The sequence below is a fragment of the Jaculus jaculus genome, chromosome 19, assembly GCF_020740685.1.
Source record: "Jaculus jaculus isolate mJacJac1 chromosome 19, mJacJac1.mat.Y.cur, whole genome shotgun sequence".
NCBI lineage: Eukaryota > Metazoa > Chordata > Mammalia > Rodentia > Dipodidae > Jaculus > Jaculus jaculus.
The window spans coordinates 59,066,353-59,086,310 of NC_059120.1; the positions used below are offsets into that span (position 1 = coordinate 59,066,353).

Here is a 19,958-nt window from a genome sequence, read left to right on the forward strand (position 1 = left end):
GATCAGATTACAAGACGTCAAATTGTTTTCCACGAGACATAAATGCTGATTTGCTGGTGACAGGAAACCCCACAACTCTGATTTCTATGCAGACTTTGGTGTTAGAACAAAGGAAAAAAAACACTGTTTTTAGCCATGGTGGCACACACCTCTAATCCCAGCACTCAGGAAACAAGGTGGGAGGATCAAGATCGCCTTGAGTTCGAGGCGACCCTGAGACTGCATAGTGAATTCCAGGTCAGCCTGAGCGAAGAGTGAGACCCTACTTCCAAAAAAAAAAGAAAAAAAAAAAACTTTTTCTGGCATAATCTCTTTTTCTCATTCCTTCTTTTCCTCCTTCCATCCCTATCTTTCTATGCATGTATTTATGACAGAGGAAGTGAGAAGGGGCAGGTCAGGGGCCCCAGCCACAGCGTATCTCCAGATACACATGTCACTTTGAGCATCTGGTTTTCCGTGGGTACTGGGGATTGAACTCAGGCCAGCAGGCTTTTGTAAACAAATGTCTTTAATGGCTGAGCCATTTCTCCAGCCCCTTCCTCCTTTCTTTGTAATGCTGGGGTTGGGCCTAACATGTTATGAATGCTAAGCACACTACCACTGAGCTGAACCCCTATAGTCCACAAGCTTTCTGGTGTCTCCACATGAAGCGTTACTATGCTGCTGGGTTGCCCAGGCTGGCCACAAACTTCTGAGCTCGAGGAATCACTCTACCCTACCTCAGCCCCCTGAGTAGCTGAGATGACAGGTATGCACCAACCTGCCTGACCACAAACCCAAGAGTTAAGCGTCCAACCCATGAACACCTCACCAGGTGGACAGATGCTGAAGGCACACGCACTCACCTTCATTTCCCACGTCACCACTGATGAGCCCTCCCAGCCACACCTTCCATTCCTCGTCATCAGCTGTATTGGGGTCGTACATATCTGGGGTGATGTCTGGAGCTTGAAGCTCTGCTTCTAGTTGGCCAAGGGGAACATCTTTCAGAGGCATCTTAGAACGAGTTCGGAATGCAATGAGACTGTCATCCATAGGCTAGCCAGAAGAGAAAGGAAAAGACAACATATGAGTAATGTTTCCAAATTCGCCAAACCAAGCTGGGCGGGGTGGCACACACCTTTAATCCCAGCACTTAGGAGGCAGAGGTAGAAGGATTGAGCTGGGTGTGGTGGCGCACGCCTTTAACCCCAGCACTCGGGAGGCAGAGGTAGGAGGATTATCCTGAGTTCGAGGCCACCCTGAGAATACAGAGTGAATTCCAGGTCAGCCTGAGCTACAGTGAGACCCTATCTCGAAAAATAAACAGAGGTAGGAAGATTGCCGTGAGTTCAAGGCCTCCCTGAGACTACATAGTGAATTCCAGGTCAGCCTGGGCTAGAGGGAGACCCTATCTCATTAAAAAAAAAAACAAATCCCACCCTCGATTTCTCCTCCACGCTATTCATCCTCTAGGCTGCTCACCCCAATCGTCCACTACACCACTATTCCTCCTGCTCAAACCATCAGGTCTCTGCTAAACAACTTGAGCTTATTATTGTCTTTAAGAAAATTAAAATCAGCTTGAAATAAACAGTTCAAAATGATTTATGATCGGTTTTTTGTTGTTGTTTTGGGGCTTTTTTCCCCCCCCAAGATAGGTTCATGCTCTAACCCAGACTGACCTGGAATTCACTATGTAGTCTCAGGGTGGCCTTGAATGCTCTGTAATCCTCCTACCTCAGCCTCCCCAGTTGTAATAGTTTTCATTATTATTTATTTTTTTATTTTTTGGGTTTTTGAGGTAAGATCTCACTCCTGTTGAAGCTGACCTGGAATTCACTATGCAGTCTCAGGGTGGACTCGAACTCTCGATGATCCTTCTACCTCCCAAGTGCTGGGATTAAAGGCGTGTGCCACCACGCCCGGCTATTATTTTATTTTTGAAAGAGAGAGAAAGAGAGAATGGGAGTGCTAGGGCCTTTCAGCCACTGTGAACCAACTCCAGGTGTGTGTGCCTCAACTGCTAAGCCATTTCTCTAGTCCCATGTTGTCTGCTTTTGCAATAGGGTCTTATGTATCTCAGACTGGCCTCAAACTTTATCCTCCTGCCTCTACCTCCCAAGTACTGGGATTGCAGTATGTGCAAACCACACCCAGGGGAAGTTTTTGTCTTTTGGTTTTTTTCAACATAAGGTCTTACTATGGCCCAGGCTGACCTGGAATTCATTATGTAGTCTCAGGGTGGCCTCAAAGTCAGGCAATCCTCCTACCTCAGACGCCCCAGTGCTGAGACTAAAGCATGTGCCACCCTGCTGGCTCATTGTTGCATTTTTAGATATGGTACCAAGTAGCCCAGGCTGGGCTCAAATTCATTATTAACCAATGCTGGCCTTCAACTGCTGTCCCTCCACTTTCTCTACCTCACAAGTACTAGAAGGATACGTATACAACCCTCACCCACCTGGGAACACTTTTTCCTGAGATCTTTTACATGCCTGGGGCCTTCTCATTTAGCTAGCAATTCCAATGTAATCTCTTCAAGGTCTTTTTTTTTTTTTCTTCCTTCTTTTATTGAGTCATTAGGATTTTATCATTGACTGAAATAATTTAAAGTTTAAGGTCTAAGCCAGGTGTGGTAGTGCATGCATGCACATGTACACACATATTTAAGACTAGGAGAAAAAAGGTAAATAACTTAATTAACTAAATTTTCTTTTTAAATGACACAAGCCAGCATAGTGGCACATGCCTTTAATCCCAGCACTTGTGAGGCAGAGGATTACTGTTTGACACCACCCTGAGACTATATAGGGAATTCCAGGTCAGCCTGGGCTACAGTAAGATCCTACCTAGAAAACCAGAAAATAAATAAATAACAAATGAGTGTTTCAAACACAGTAAGGATTTCCTAGCTGTTTTTCCTCCCCAAATCACAAGTGATTTTCTCAGCAACTGAGAGGGAGGCTGTTACCTGGAAAGAATCCATGCAGACAGGACTGGAGGCCAGCTCTTCATCCACAGCATGTAGCTTCTCCATGAAAGTGCTATCCTTGGTCGGCTTGGGCTTCGGAGGGGGTGGGGGTCCCATGGGCACGACCTCAGCACTAATGTGCCTGGTGGCGGGTGTGGTGACTTTCTCAGCCTGAGCAAGAAAAACAACTGTTAGAAGAAAGGGAAAGAAGGGAGGATGGTGGCAGGAAAAGACAGAGAAAGAAGGAGTCGTCCACATACAAACACATGGGCCTTTTTCTTCGATCTAAATAATGGCATATTAAAATGCATTATCAGGGTTGGAGAAATCACTCAGTGGTTAAACACACTTGACTTGCATAGCCTAACAGCCTCAGTTCAATTCTCCAATATCCTCATAAAGCCAGATGCACCAAGTGACACATACATCTGGGATTCATTTGCAGTAGAAGGAGGCCCTGGTGCACATTTGTCTTTCTGTTTTGTTTCGTTTTTCTTTTTTTTTTTTTTTTTTTTTAATATATTTTATTATTTATTTATTAGAGAGAGACAGAGAGAGAATGGGTGCACCAGCCACTGCAAATGAACTCCAGATGCACGTGCCCCCTTGTGCATATGGCTATGTGGGTCCTAGAGAATTGAACCAGGATCCTTTGGCTTTGCAATTAAGTGCCTTAACTGCTAAGCCATCTCTTCAGCCTCCCCCACTTTTTTTTTTTTTTTTTTTTGAGGTAGGGTGTTGAACTCACAGTGATCCTCCTACGTCTGCCTCCCAAGTGCTGGTAGGATGATCACCTAGTTCAAGGAGTTCAAGGCCACCCTAAGACTGACTACACAGTTTGTTCTAGGTCAGCCTGAGCTAGAGTGAGATGGTACCTTGAAAAAAAAATATTAAGATATGCGCTGGAGAGGTGGTTTAGTGGTTAAGGCATTTGCCGGCAAAGCCAAAGGACCCAGGTTCAATTCCCCAAGGCTCATGCAAGCCAGATGCATAAGGTGGTACATGCATCTGGAGTCTTTTGCAGTGGCTAGAGGCCCTGGCATGTCCATTCTCTCTCTTTCTCTCTCTGATTGAAATAAACAATAAATATTTTGTTTGTTTGCTTTTCAAGGTGGGTCTCACTCTATCCCAGGTCAACATGGAATTCACTCTGTATTCTCAGGGTTGCCTCAAACTCATGGGAATCCTCCTACCCCTGGCTCCCAAGTGCTAAGATCAAAGGCACGTGCCACAATGCCTGGAGCAGCCATTCTTTCCCCTTCTTTCTTTCTCTGCCTCTTTCTCTCTCAAATAAATAAATAAAACATATTTTTTAAAAGGCTAGGGGTGGTAGCACACTCCATCACCTAGCACCTGGGAGGCACAGGTAGGATGACTGCTGTGAGTTCAAGGGTACCTTGAGACTATATAGTGAATTCCAGATCAGTCTGGACTAGAGCAAGACCCTACCTCGAAAAACTAAAAGAAGAAAAAAGATGTGATGACTAAGCTGTATAAAAACCTATTTATGGGCTGGAGAGGTGGCTTAGCAGTTAAGTGCCTGCCTGTAAAGTCTAAGGACCACAGTTTAAGGCTCAATTCTCCAGGACCCACGTTAGCCAGATGCACAAGGGGGCGCATGCATCTTTTTTTTGTGGATTTGTGGATTTGTAGGGGGAAATTGTCATGATTTATTATCTATAATTATGGAAGCTATCAATAGAAAAGTTAAAAGGGGGGAGGCTGGAGAGATGGATTAGTGGTTAAGGTGCTTGCCTGCAAGGCAAAGGACCCAGCGGCTGGAGGCCCTGTCGTGCCCATTCTCTCTCTCTCTATCTGCCTCTTTCTCTCTCTCTGTCCACCGCTTTCAAACAAATAAAAGTATACAAAAAAAATTATAAAAAAAGAAAAAAAAAACCTATTTATACTCTGGATAATGGTGTACCCAGACGCCACAGAATGTTAATTTCAATGCCAAGAACAGGATACCTTCCAGTGACTTATTGGCCAGAGAGTTCCCTAACACCACCAAAATATTATAGGCCATTGCCAAGACTCTTGGTTGGACAGCAACACTACATGGTAAGACCCTACTGCCAGAGACTCCACACACTTGGATTGCAAGTCACTGAGAAATCAAGCTTGAGCTGAGCTGAAAACTTCCTCTCTCTGGGCCTGATAACAGAAAGCTGGAAAAAGCTATGCTGCATGCAGCCCTATGGGAGACAGAAAACATCATGGTTGTAAAAAAGCAGTGAACATTGCAAGCCTTAAGATTGGCCAGCCAGAAGCTGGGCATGGTGGCGCTTGACTTTAATCCCAGCACTTGGAAGACAAAGGAAGGATGTTTGCCCTGGGTTCAAGGCCGCCCTGAGACTACATTGTGAATTCCAAGTCAGCCCAAGCTAGAGCAAGACCCTAACTCTAAAAACAAAAAAATAAATTTTTTTAAAAGCTAATTAAGAGGGGGAGGGGATATGATGGAAGATGGATTTGTGGATTTGTAGGGGGAAATTGTCATGATTTATTATCTATAATTATGGAAGCTATCAATAGAAAAGTTAAAAGGGGGGAGGCTGGAGAGATGGATTAGTGGTTAAGGTGCTTGCCTGCAAGGCAAAGGACCCAGGTTCTATGCCCCAGTAGAGCCAGATACACAAGAGAACACATGTATCTGGAGTTCGTCTGCAGTGGCTATAGGCCCTGGCACATACATTCTCTCCCTCACTATTGGCCTCCCTCTCCCTCTCTCTCAAATAAATAAATTTGAAAATAAACAGAAAAAAAAAAAAGCCAAGCATGGTGGGACACGCCTTTAATCCCAGTACTTGGGACGCTGAGGGAGGATGATGATCACTGTGAGTTCAAGGCCAGCCTGAGTCTAATTCCAGTTCAGACTGGACTAGATCAAGATCCTACCTTGAAAAAAAAAAAAGGTGTTTAGGAGGATCGCTGTGAGTTCAAGGCCACCCTGAGACTCCATAATGAATTCCAGGTCAGCCTAGACTAGAGTGAAACCCTACCTCAAAAAACCAAAAAACAAGCCGGGCATGGTGGCGCACGCCTTTAATCCCAGCACTTGGGAGGCAGAGGTAGGAGGATCGCCATGAGTTCAAGGCCACCCTGAGACTACAGAGTTAATTCCAGGTCAGCCTGGACCAGAGTGAGACCCTACATTGAAAAACCAAAAAACAAAAGAAAACATGGGAATAAGAAAGACTTTTAATAAGAACACAAGCTTATCCTTTTGACTAGGTTCCAGAGTTCTCTTATCTGTTCACTCACTGAGAGTCTAAAAATGGGGACCAGTCAAATCCCCCTTAGCCTATCAACGGGCTCATGTTACATACAGCTTCTCTCTGTGGTGTGAGGCTGGTTTACCTCTGACAAGGTGCTGCTCTCCTCATCGGTTTCAGCCGTTTCAGAAGACTGCTTCAGTCTGCACCTCTTGGCCCCTCGGGGAGAAGAAGCAGTACTTTCAACGTCACTTTCCAGTAGGCTCTATAAAACACCCAGGTCACTTTATGGACGCGTAGAAGTATTGCAAGAAATAAGTCACAGAATATCAGTCATTATTCAATTGTTTGATTTGATTAGTTTTAGGAGGTAGGGTCTCACTCTAGCCCAGGCTGACCTGTAATTCACCATGTAGTATCAGGGCTGCCATGAACTCATGGCGATCCTCCCACCTCTGCCTCCCTAGTGCAGGGATTAAAGGCGTGCGCCACCACGCCCAGCAAGAAAATAAACGATTAACAGTGGAAAATCCTAAGTAGGAAAAAGTGGCAGGAATAACTTCACCTCAGTTGCATTATAAACTTTTTCAAAATCGTTACAAGCCAGGCATGGTGACCTATGCCTTTAGTCCGAGATTAAAGGAGAGTAGGAGGATCACTGTGAGTTCAAGGACAGCCTGGGGCTACAGAATGAGTCCCAGGTCAGCCGGAGCTAGAGTGACACCCTTCCTCAAAAACCAAAAAAAAAAAGTAAATATAAAATAAAATAGGACTGGAGAGATTGCTTGGCCGTTAAGGTGCTTGTCTGCAAAACCCCAGAACCCACATGAACCAGATATACCAGGTGGCATATGCATCTAGAGTTTGTTTGCACTGGGCTAGAGGCCCTGGCAAGCCCATCCTATCTTTCTCTTCCTAATAAATAATTACTAAAAAATAAATAAAATAAAAAAGCAAAGAGGGCTGGAAATATCTCTCAGCAGTTAAGGAACTTGCCTGCAAGGCCTAACTACCCAGGTTCCTAACAACCCAGTACCCACATAAGCAAGATACACAAAGTAGCACATGCATCTGGAGTTCATTTGCAGTATATGGAGGCCCTGAAGTGCATACTCTCTCTGTCTCTGTTCTCTCTCTCTTGTCTTGCAAATAAATAAATAAAAATATTTTTACAAGCTGGGTATGATGGATCATGCCTTTAATCCCAGCCATTGGGAGGCAGAGATAGGAGGACTGCTATGAGTTCAAGGCCACCCTGATACTATATAGTGAACTCCAGGTCAGCCTGAGCTAGAGTAAGACCCTACCTCAAAAACCAAAACAAAGCCGGGCATGGTGGTGCACTCCTTTAATCCCAGCACTCAGGAAGCAGAGGTAGGAGGATCATGGTGAGCTCAAGGCCACCCTGAGACTCCATAGTGAATTCCAGGTCAGCCTGGGCTAGAGTGAGACCCTACCTCAAAAAAAAAGACAAGCCAGGCATGGTGGCACATCCCTTTAATCCCAGCACTCAGGAGGCAGAGGTAGGAGGATTGCCATGAGTTCGAGTCCACCCTAAGACTCCATAGTGAATTCCAGGTCAGCCTGGGCTAGAGTGAGACCCTACCTCAAAAAAAAAAAAAAAAAAAAAAAAAAAAAGACGAGACAAAAAAAAAAAAGCCCAGAAAGCCAAACGCCACATGTTCTCTCTCATATGTGGATCCTAGCTACAGGTGATTGGGCTTCTGCATGAGAATGAAAATACTTAGTAGCAGAGGCCAGTAAGTTAACACGGAGACATAAAGGGAAGAGAAAGGAAGGGAGGAGGGTACTTAATAGGTTGATATTGTATATATGTAAGTACAATGATTGAGATGGGGAGGTAATATGATGGAGAATGGAATTTCAAAGGGGAAAGTGCAGGGGGGGGAGGGAATTACCATGGGATATTTTTTTATAATCATGGAAAATGCTAATAAAAATTATATATATATATACACACACACACACACACATACATACATACATACATACATACATACATACACACACACACACACACAATAAAAAAAATAAATGGGCCTAAAAAAAAAAAGCCAAGCATGGTGGTGCATACCTTTAATCCCAGCACTTGGGACATGGAGATAGGAGGAATGCTGTGAGTTCAAGGCCACCCTGAGACAACATAGTGAATTCTAGATCAGTCTGAGCTAGAGCAAGACCCTACCTCAAAAAAAAAAAGAGTCAAGCATGGTGGCACAAGGCTTTAATCCTAGCTCTTGGGAGGCAGAGGTAGGAGGATCGCCATGAGTTCAAGGCCACCCTGAGACTATACAGTGAATTCCATGTCAGCTTGATCTAGAGTGAGACCGAACCTCACAAAAACAAGACACAAAAAAATGAAAGAGAGAAGGAGGGAGAGGGAGGAGGAAGAGCAGAAAGAAATACTTAGTGAAAGAAACAGGTCCCAGTCACCTCCAGACAACAGGAAACAATGATAAGAAGAGATGTGCACCCACCCTTCTTAGCAATGGCATTTACTGACCTCCTCAGCAGTCTCATCTTCCTCTTCCTCATCGGGTTGGTACTCTTCATCTGAAGAGTCATCTTCTTCAAGGTGGATATCTACAAACTGTGGAGGCTGCATGAAAGAAGGAGACAGAATGGGGCTGAAAGTGCAGCTCCACCGTAGGGAAGAGGTGGAAAAGGACGGACGGACGGAGCACAAATGATCAATACTTGGAAAGAAATTAGAACAGAAAAAAACAATCCTAAAAGCCTAATGACAGCCGGGCGTGGTGGCACACGCCTTTAATCCCAGCACTCGGGAGGCAGAGGTAGGAGGATTTCTGTGATTTCAAGGCCACTCGTAGACTACACAATGAATACCAGGTCAGCCTGGGCTTGAGTGAGACCCTACCTCAAAACAGCAAAAAAATAACTGGGCGTGGTGGCACATGCCTTTTATCCCAGCACTCTGGAGGCAGAGGTAGGAAGGAGTATCACTGTGAGTTCAAGGCCACCCTGAGAGACACCGTTAGTGAATTCTAGGTCAGCCTGAGCTAATGCGAGACCCTACCTCGAAAAACAAACAATAATAATATTAAATAAATAAAAGCCTAATAATATACACAAAATGACAGGAAAGGGATACACGATTCCAGAAGTTGCAAACTAGGAGGATTGGAACAAAAAAAAAAAAGAAAACCTGGACTTAAAACAAAAAGATAGGTCTAAAAAGTTAACAAATTGGGGACTAGACAGATGGCTTGGCAATTGAGGCAATTGCCTACAAAGCCTAAGGACTCAGATTCAATTCCCCAGGACCCACATAAACCAAATGCACAAGGTGGCACATGCAGTTGGATTTCATTTGCAGTGGCTACAGCTCTCATGTACCTAGTCTCTCTCTGTCTGTCTGTCTGTCTGTCTGTCTCTCTCTCTCTCTCTCTCTCAATCTATCTGCCACCCTCACTCTCTGATAAATTAAAATTAAAAAAATTTAATGTTAAATTAAGCTAAGCATGGTGGCACATTCCAGTACCTGGGAGGCAGAGGTAGGAGGATTCCAGAACAGCCTGAGAGTACATAGTGAAGTCAAGTCCAACTAGGCTAAAGTGAGAACCTCCCTTGAAAAAAAAAGTTAAATTGGGGCTGAAGAGATGACTTAGTGGTTAAGGTGTTTGCCTACAAAGCCTAAGGACCCAAGTTCAATTCTTCAGGTCCCACGTAAGCCAGATACACATGGTGGCACATGTGTGTGGAATTCATTTACAGTGGCAAGGCCCTGAGTGCACAATCTTTCTAGCTCAAATAGACAAAATAAATAAATAAATAAAAGTTGAATTGAAAAAAAGGGGCTGGGAAGATGTCTCACAGTTTAAGGTATTTACATGCATAGCCTGCTGGCCAGGGTCCAATTCCCAAGCCTCCCACTGAAGCCACATACAAGAAGTGCCACAGGGGCTGGAGAGATGGTCTAGTGGTTAAGGCACTTGCCTGTAAGTCAAAGGACTCAGGTTCAATTGCCCAGGACCCACATAAGCCAGATGCACAAGGTGGTGCATGCGTATGGAGTTTGCAGTGGCTGGATGCCCTGGTTAGCCCATTCTCTCTCTCTCTCCTCCTCTGCCTCTTAGTCTCTCTCTCTCATAAATGAGTGAATGAATGAATGAATAAATAAATAAATAAATAAAGTAGCATGGACATCTGAGATTTGTTTGCAAGGCAAGAGGCCCTGCTGTACCCATTCACACAATACATGCACATAAATAAATGAAAAATTGTGGGCGGGGAGAAGGAAAGTGGTTAGGTTTCAAGGCCAGCTGAGTTTTTCTGTAAAAGAGGAACAATGATTTCTTCAATCTTACCTTAATTTCATTGGCTTTCTTAATTGGTGAGATATTCCAGGTTGGAATAACCTATCAAAAAAGAACATAAGCAATTAATTGAAACTGCTTTTCTTTTTTTAAATACTTTATTTTTATTTATTAGAGAGACAGAATGGGTGTGCAAGGGCTTCCAGACATACAAACGAACTCCAGATGCATGTGTCACCTTATACATACAGCTTTACGTGGGTCCTAGGGAATTGAACCTGGGTTCTTTGGCTTGGCAGGCAAGTGCCTTAACTGCTAAGCCATCTCTCCATCCCTGCTTTTCATTTCCCCTTCATTAGAGTCAGTCATCTACTGGCAACGATCATCCCTAAGCATAATATTCTCCATAGTCCATCAACTTTGATACAAGAAGCTGGATGTTAGCCGGGCGTGGTGGCGCACGCCTTTAATCCCAGCACTTGGGAGGCAGAGGTAGGAGGACCTCCGAGAGTTCGAGGCCACCCTGAGACTACATAGTGAATTCCAGGTCAGCCTGAGCCAGAGTGAGACCCTACCTCAAAAAACCAAAAAAAAAAAAAGAAGCTGGATGTGCTCCTTAAATACGTAATCCCAGCATATGTAAGGCTGAGCCAGCACGACTGCTACAAATTCTAGATTACACTGTGAATTCCAGGCCAAGAGACAAAAAACAAAGAAGGTGCTAGAGAGATGGCTTAGCACTTAAGGCACTTGCCTATAAAGCCAAAGGTCCCAGGTTCAACTTTGAAGGACCCACATAATCCAGATGATATACAAGGTGGCATAAGTATCTGGAGTTCATTTGCATGGCTAGGGGCCCTGGTGTGCCAATTTTCGGTCACTCTCAAATAAATAAAATAAAAAATACTAAAAAGGGGCTATAGAGCTGGCTTACCAGATAAGGCATTTGCTTGCAAAGCCTAAGGACCCCAGTTCGATTACCCAGGACCCACATAAACCAGATGCATAAAGGGGCACATGCTTCTGGAGTATGTTTGCAGTGGCTGGAAGCCCTGGTGTACCCATTCTCATCCCCCCCACCCCCCTCTCTGTCTCTCTCTCTCAAATAAATAAATAATTTTAGGGCTGGGCATGGTGGCACACGCCTTTGCTATAGCTGAAGGGCCTGGAGCACCCGGGCTCTCTCTATATGTACCTCTTTCTATTCCTTTCTCTCTCTCTAAAATTAAAAAAATAAAATAAGATATAGTCAAGGCCAAGTGTGGTGATACATGCCATTAATCCCAGCATGCAGAAGGCAGAAATAGGAAGATCACCATGAGTTCAAGGCCACCCTAAGACTACATAGTGAATTCCAGGTCAGCCTGGGCTAGAGTGAAACACTACCTCGAAAAATCAAAAAAAAGGGCTGGAGAGATGGCTTAGCGGTTAAGCGCTTGCCTGTGAAGCCTAAGGACCCCGGTTCGAGGCTCAGTTCCCCAGGTCCCACGTTAGCCAGATGCACAAGGGGGCACACGTGTCTGGAGTTTGTTTGCAGTGGCTGGAGGCCCTGGCGTGCCCATTCTCTCTCTCTCCCTCTATCTGTCTTTCTCTCTGTGTCTGTTGCTCTCAAATAAATAAATAAAAAATGAACAAAAAATATTAAAAAAAAAATCAAAAAAAAAAAAAAAAGGAGGTCAGGGGAGAGGGTGAGTAGAGATGGCACCTGAATATAATATAGTCTGGCCTCCACCATACATGTGCACACATCCAGTCAAACATACATATACACACATGCCAGAATGAAAAAAAAAAAAAAAAAAAAAGATTTTGCTCATAAATCTCCTTCGAAGGTATCTATAAATTCTTTGTTTTGCTTGGAGATAGACAAGTGCCCCAAAATGTAGCCAAGGTGGCCAAAATATTCCTGCATTGCCTTCTCAACTGCTAGCATTTAAAGACCAATAAAAAAGAAAATTTCAGCCAGTTGTGGTGGCACATGCCTTTAATCCCAGCACTCGGGAGGCAGAGGTAGGAGGATCACTGTGAGTTCAAGGCAACAGTGAGACTCCATAGTGAATTCCAGGTCAGCCTGGACTAGAGTGAGACCCTACCTTGAAAATTAAATTAAATTAAATTAAATTAAATTAAATTAAATTTCTTTGGAGCTGGAGAGATGGCTAAGTGGTTAAAGGTGTTTGCTTGCAAAACCTGGCAGCCTGGGTTAAATTCCCCAGTACCCACATAAAGCCAGATACACAAAGTAGTACATGCATCTGGAGTTCATCTGCAGTAGCAGGAGGCTCTAGTGAACCCATCCCTACCTACCTAGCTGCCTCTCTAAATACATTTAAAACATTAAAAAATGAAAGAAAAATATAATTTCTCACTTGGTGAGACTTGGTGGCGCACATCTTGAATCCCAGCACTCAGGAGGCTAAGGTAGGAGGATCACCAAGAATTCAGACTGGGCTACAATGTGAGTTGTAGGCCAGACTAAGCTAGAGTGAGACCCTGCTTCAAAACAACAAAAATAAAATTTTTTCTTTTTTCTTTCATCTTCCTTCCTTCCTGAGTTCTCTCCATTGCTCCCTTCTTCCATTCCTTAATCCTTCATTTTTTAATATTTTTATTTATTTGAGAGAGAAAAAGAGAGACAGAGAGAGAGAAAAGGCATATTAGGGCCTGCAGCCACTGTAAACAAACACCAGATACATGCGTCACTTTGCACATCTGGCTTACGTAGGTCCTGGGAAATCAAACCTGGGCCCTTAGGCTTTGTAGGTAAGCACCTTAACCACTAAAAATTCTCTCCAGCCTCTTCCCTGTTAACAAAAAAAATTAAAAATTTTTGTGATATTGACACTTCAACCAAGACTCTCATTCATATCAGGTAAGCATTCTCCCATTGATCACAACCCAGCACAGCCACAAAAAAATTTTTTTTTGGTGGGGGGATTCAAGGTAGGGTTTCATTCTAGCCCAGGCTGACCTGGAATTCACTATGTAGTGTCAGGGTGGCCTCGAACTCACAGCAATTCTCCTACCTCTGCCTCCTGAGTGCTGGGATTCACTGCACCTGGCTTCACAAATAATTTTCTTAAAGATTTATTTATTTATTTGAGAGAAAGAGACAGAGAGAGGGAGATGGAGAGACAGAGAAAGAATGGGCATGCCAGGGCCTCCAGCCACTGCAAACGAACTCCAGACAGAATCGAACCTGTGTCCTTTGGCTTTGCAGGCAAGCACCTTAACTGCTAAGCCACCTCTCCAGCGCACACAAATAATTTTTTAAAGGGGCAAACCCAATCCAAAAATTTTCATAGATTTCTTCCCTATGAATTAGAATGAGATTCTATTTACCAAGAAAGAAAAATAAAATAGAACATTTACCACTCCTTTCTCCACTACTTCCTTCAGTTTAGAACGTGTCATTTTTGGCTCCTAAGAAGGGAAAAATAGGAAGAAAATAGTCAATAAAAATCATTATGTTTCTTGGGATTTGTTGCTTGAACTCCCTTATTCCCTCCTACACACTGCCAGTTTATAGGCACTCTCTTCCACAACACGGAAAAAGTGACAACAAACTACTCACGAACAGTGGCATGTCTTCCGTCTCACTGATGGCTGCTTTCATCATGGCTACCACGTGTTCGTTTGTGATGACTTCCTACAGAAAGACGGAATTTCACTTTATGCCAAAGCACTGTCTTCAGGATAATAGCACTCACCTCTGGTGACTGCAACCATATCTATATGGAGGGTAAACAAAAGCTATGTGCTCCAACAGCTTCTAACTAGATAAAACAAGGCAAATAAAGACAGAAGTCCAGGGCTGGAGAGATTGTTTAGTGATTAAGGCACTTGCCTACAAAGCCAAAGTACCCGGGCTTCATTCCCCAAGACCCACATAAGCCAGATGCACAAGGAGGTGCATGCATCTGGAGTTCGTTTGCAGAGGGTAAGGCCCTAATGCGCCCATTCTCTCTCGCTCTCCCTCTAATAAATACAATAAATAAAAATTTTTAAAAAATTTAAAAAGGTGTTTAAGGGCTGGAGAGATGGCTAATTAAAAAATAAGTGTTAAAAGAAAAAAGCAGGGCAGGTGTGGTGGTGCACGCCTTTAATCCCAACACTTGGGAGGTATTGGTAGGAGGACCGCATGAGTTCAAGGCCACCCTGACACTATTCCAGGACAGCCTGGGCTACAGAAAGATTCTGCCTTGAAAAACCAAAAAAAATCTGGGCATGTGGCATACACCTTTAATCCTAGAATGAGAGGCAGAGATAGAAAAATCACTGTGAATTCAAGGCCAGCATGAGACTACACAGTAAATTCCAGGTCAGCCTGGACCTAGTATTAGACCCTACATATCCCATAAAAGAAAAAAAGGAGCCAGGTGTGGTAGCACATGCCCTTAATCTCAGCACTCGTGAGGCAGAGGTAGAGGATTGCTGTGAGTTTGAAGCCACCCTAAGAATACATAGTGAATCCAGGTCAGCCTGAACTAGAGTGAGACCGTGCCTCAGAACAAAAAAGAAAAAAAAAGAAAGAAAGAAAGGGGGCTGGAGAGATGGCTTAGCGGTTAAGGCGCTTGTCTGCAAACCCAAAGGACCTAGGTTCACTTCCCCAGAACCCATGTAAGCCACATATATAAGGTGGCATATGTGTCTGGAATTCGTTTACAGTGGCTAGAGGCCCTGCCCCCCTAACCCCATTCTGTATCTGCCTCCCTCTCTCGCTCACTGCTTCTCTCATTCATAAATAAATAAATAAATAAAATATTGCCAGGCGTGGTGGCACACACCTTTAATCCCAGCACTTGGGAGACAAAGGTAGGAGGATCACCATGAGTTCGAGACTACCCTGAGACTGCATAGTGAATTCCAGGTCAGCCTGAGCTAGAGTGAAACCCTACCTCAAAATAAATAAATAAATAAAATATTAAAGAAAAAAGTGTGCTGACGAACGCCTTTAATCCCAGCACTCTGGAGGCAGAGGTAGGAGGATCACGCGTGCGCCTCCTTGTGCATCTGGCTAACGTGGGACCTGGGGAACCGAGCCTCGAACCGGGGTCCTTAGGCTTCACAGGCAAGCGCTTAACCGCTAAGCCATCTCTCCAGCCCTTTTTGTTCCTTTTTAAGGCAGGATCTCACTCTAGCCCAGGATGACTTGGAATTCACTATGTAGTCTCAGGCTGACCTCAAACTCACAGACAACACACCTCCACCTCCTGCTTGCAAATAAATAAATAACATTAAAAAATAAAAACATGCCGGGCGTGGTGGCGCACACCTTTAATCCCAGCACTCGGGAGGTAGAGGTAGGAGGATTGCCATGAGTTCAAGGCCACCCTGAGACTACAGTGTTAATTGCAAGTCAGCCTGGACTAGAGTGAGACCCTACCTTGGAAAACCAAAAAACAAAAAAAAAATAAAAAATAAAAAAATTAGGACTGGAGAGATGGCTTAGTAGTTAAGCACTTGCCTGTAAAGCCTAAGGACCCCGGTTTGAGGCTCGATTCCCAGGACCCATGTTAGCCAGATGCGCAAGGGGGGACACACGTCTGGAGTTAGTTTGCAGTGGCTGGAGGCCCTAGCACACCTTTTCTCTCTCCCTCCCCCCCCCCTCTGTTGCTCTCAAATAAATAAATAAAAGTAACAAAAAAAAATTTTTAATTAAAAAAATAAAAACATTAGGTAGGTGTGGTGGCCTGTGCCTTTAATCCCAGCACTCCAGAGGCAGAGGTAGAAGAATGACTATGAGCCTGAGGCCTGCCTGAGACTACACAGGGAATTCCAGGTCAGTCTGGGCTACAGTGAGACCCTACTTGGAAAAAAAAAATGTAGGGCTGAGGAGATGGCTTAGTACTTAAGGTATTTTCCTACAAAGCCAAGGGACCCAGGTTCAATTCCCCAAGCCAGATGTAGAAGGTGGCTCATGCATATGGAGTTTATTTGCAGTGGCTGGAGGCTCTGGCATGCTCCTTCTCTCTCTCCCGCTCTCTGTGCCTCTTTCTCTCTCTCATTTGCTTTCTACTGTAAATGTGCATCTCACTCCCAGAGCTACACCAGTGCTACTCACGTGAAGGATGTTCCGCACGTTGACTGCCGTCAGGTTGTGCTGCTTGGCACCATCCTCCAGTGTCCGATCAAGTATGTCATCCAGTTTGAGGTCATATGCCAAGGCCCCTTGTTCTTGACTCTTTCCATCCCGTTTCCTCTTGGTACCCTTTTTCTTTTTATTTCTTTTCTCACATTCCTCACTGTCTTGCTCTTCTGCAAATAAACCAAGAGCATTGCCAGAATCTCCTGAAGCATCCAGGAACTTTGCCCAAAAAGACAACAGTAGAAAACCAAGCTGCCAGCTAGCTGGCCCCGACAACCAGACAAAGACCATATAATGGTGGTGACAATGAAGATGTAATGACACTGCAGTAAGAGCTGACATTCCCTCAGACTCTTCTACACGCTTAGTGAGCATTAGTGACCTTGTTCCTCTGAGAAGCAGCCCTATTTGGTTTAATTATTGGCTTTGTATACTGTATAGAAGAGAAAACTGAAGGGCTAAAAAGAGCTCAGCAGTCAAGTCATGGTTAAATTCACCAGTACCACATAAGCCAGATGCATAAAGTGGTACCTTCATCTGGAGTTCATTTGCACTGGCTAGTGACCCTGGCGCGCGCACGCGCATGCACGCACACACACACAAAATCTCTCATAAATAAGTATACATACATACATACGTGTGTGTGTGTGTGTACAGCTGTTGTTGGTTTTTTTATTTTTTTATTTTTTGGCTTTTTAAGGTAGAGTTTCACAGTAGCCAAAGCTGACAAGGAATACACTATGTAGTCTCAGGGTGGCCTTGAACTCACGGTGATCCTCCTACCTCTGCCTCCCAAGTGCTGGGATTAAAGGAGTAGGCCATCATGCCAGGCTAACTAGATTTTTTTTAAATAATTTTTTTAAATTAATTTGAGAGAGAGAATGGGCATGCCAGAGCCTCCAGCCATTGTAAACGAACTCCAGATACATGCACCACCTTGTACATCTGACTTATGTGGGTCCTGGGGAACTGAACAAAGGTCCTTTGGCTCTGCAGGCAAATACTTTAACCACTAAGGAATCTCTCCAGCCCCCAACTAGATTTTTAAAAAAACATTTTTATATGAGTGGGTACATATAAAGAAATAAAAGTTGGGGCTCAAGAAGTAGCTTAGGCTGGGCTTGGTAGCACATGCCTTTAATCCCAGCACTCGGGAGGCAGAGGTAGGAGGATCACCATGAGTTCAAGGCCATCCTGAGACTACATATTGAATTCCAGGTCAGCCTGGGCTAGAGTGAAACCCTACCTCAAAAAACCAAAAAAAAAAAAAAAAAAAGAAGTAGCTTAGATGTTAAAGGAGCTTGCCTGCAAAGCCAACAACCCAGATTCGGGTTTCCAAGGACCAACATAAGCCAGATGTGCAAGGTGGCACGTGTGTCTGGAATTCGTTTCCAGTGACTGGGTGTCCTAGAATTTCCATTCTCTCTCTACCTACCTCTTTCCTTCTCTCTCTCTGCCTATTTTAAATAAACTTAAATTTAAAAAATTTTTAAATATATGCATTTATATAATTTTACTTAGGTTTTATTTGCAAGCAGAAAGAAAGAAAATGAATGAGGAAATGGGCACACTAGAACCTCTTGCCACTGTAAAAGAACTCCAGACACACATGCAATTTTGCGTATCTGGCTTTAAGTAAGTACTGGGTAATCAAACCTGGGCTGTCAGGCTTTGCAAACAAGTGCCTTTAACTGCTGAGCCATTTCTCCAGCCCCAAATGGGATATGATGGAGAGTGGAGTTTCAAAGTGGAAAGTGGGGGGAAGGAGGGAATTACTATGGGATATTGTTTACAATCATGGAAGTTGTCAATAAAAAGAAGAAATTTAAAAAATATATAAATACATAAAATGAGCCAACAGGTGCAATAGTGGCACATCTGTCATGGTGGAAACCTACTGCCCTCCAATTGGACTGGAGGCCCACTCAATGGGGGGAATACATCCCTGATACTGAAAACTTAAAACAGGGGTAGCCATGAGCCCTAGGGGTGTAACATCTGCTGATGTCTGGATAAGTATATATACTAGGCTTATCAAACTGCCCAGTAAGCACTTCTCTTAATATTTATACCCTTATATTAATGCTACTCTCACTTTGGGTAGAGAATCTTCTCTTTTCAGATGGCAGTGACCTTGGGATGACTCAGAAGGTATCATAGTGCTGGAAAGAAGTGGCTGGAGTACTGAGTAACATCTCAATCACACCTTCCAAGGCTCAGGGTCTAATGCAGAAGAGGTGGTGGAAAGAATGTAAGAGGCAAAGGAAGGGTAGGACTCCTCACAACGTGCTCCTCCAGACACAAAATGGCCTGGATATCCATGACCGAACCATGCCTGACACTACCTACACAAGACCATCATAAGAAGAGGAAAAGATCATGACATCAAAATAAAAGAGAGACTGATTGAGAGGGGGAGGGGATATGATGGAGAATGGAATTTCAAAGAGGAAAGTGGGGGGGGGAGGTATTACCATGGGATATTTTTTATAATCATGGAAAATGTTAATAAAAATTGAGAAAATATATATATATACATATATGCATGTATTTATTTATTTATTTATAAATAAATAAATAAGCCAGGCATGGTGGCACATGCCTTCAATCCCAGCACTCAAGAGGCAGAGGAAGGAGGATCACCATGCATTCAAGGCCACCCTGAGACTATATAGTGAATTCCAGGTCAGCTTGGGCTAGGTGAGACCCTACCTCTAAAAACAAAACAAGGGCTGGAAAGATGGCTTAACGATTAAGGGCTTGCCTGTGAAGCCTAAAGACCCCAATTCAAGGCTCAATTCCCCAGGACCCACGTTAGCCAGATGCACAAGGGGGCGCACGCATCTGAAGTTCGTTTGCAGTGGCTGGAGGCCCTAGAGCAGCCATTCTCTCTCTCTCTCTCTCTCTCTCTCTCTCTCTCGGCCTCTTTACCTCTCTCTCTCTATTGCTCTCAATTAAATATATAAACAAAAATATTTTTAAAAAATCGAAATGAAAATAACAAATATATACATAGTACAAAGTCATCTTCAGTTATACATATCAAGTTCAAGGTTACCTAGGGTACAAGAAGCCCTGTCTCAATAAGGAAAGTGAACCAGAAGAATCTCAAATGTAAGACAGCCTTGGCTAGAATGAGAACCTGCCAAAAAGGATAGGAGAAGACAGAGAAGAAAGTAGGGAAGGACAAGACAGAATATGGAGGGAAGATGAGAGGAGAGAAATGAGGGGGGAGAAGAAAAGAAACATTTTAACTTAATAATAAATAACACAACAATGAAAACAATAACTCTATGAAGATATACACACAGTCAGTAAATAAATGGAAATATACTCTATCATTACTCATTTGAGAAATACAAATTGACAACACAATGAAATACTTATCAGAATGAATATAATTT

The 19,958-nt window shown here is 43.7% G+C and overlaps 1 protein-coding gene across 3 annotated transcripts in view; it reads right to left on the minus strand.

The window, feature by feature from the left end:
- Gon4l (gon-4 like) overlaps nt 1-19,958 on the minus strand; it is a 79,621-nt gene that overhangs the window by 46,456 nt on the left and 13,207 nt on the right. For all 3 annotated transcript variants that reach the window (XM_045138879.1, XM_045138877.1, XM_045138878.1), the window contains 8 exons: nt 16,531-16,724; nt 14,041-14,115; nt 13,839-13,889; nt 10,518-10,568; nt 8,693-8,788; nt 6,314-6,433; nt 2,954-3,124; nt 846-1,038 (listed from right to left, as the gene is read on the minus strand). In XM_045138879.1, the coding sequence (XP_044994814.1) occupies nt 846-1,038; nt 2,954-3,124; nt 6,314-6,433; nt 8,693-8,788; nt 10,518-10,568; nt 13,839-13,889; nt 14,041-14,115; nt 16,531-16,724 (951 nt within the window). The remainder of the gene's footprint in view (nt 1-845; nt 1,039-2,953; nt 3,125-6,313; nt 6,434-8,692; nt 8,789-10,517; nt 10,569-13,838; nt 13,890-14,040; nt 14,116-16,530; nt 16,725-19,958) is intronic.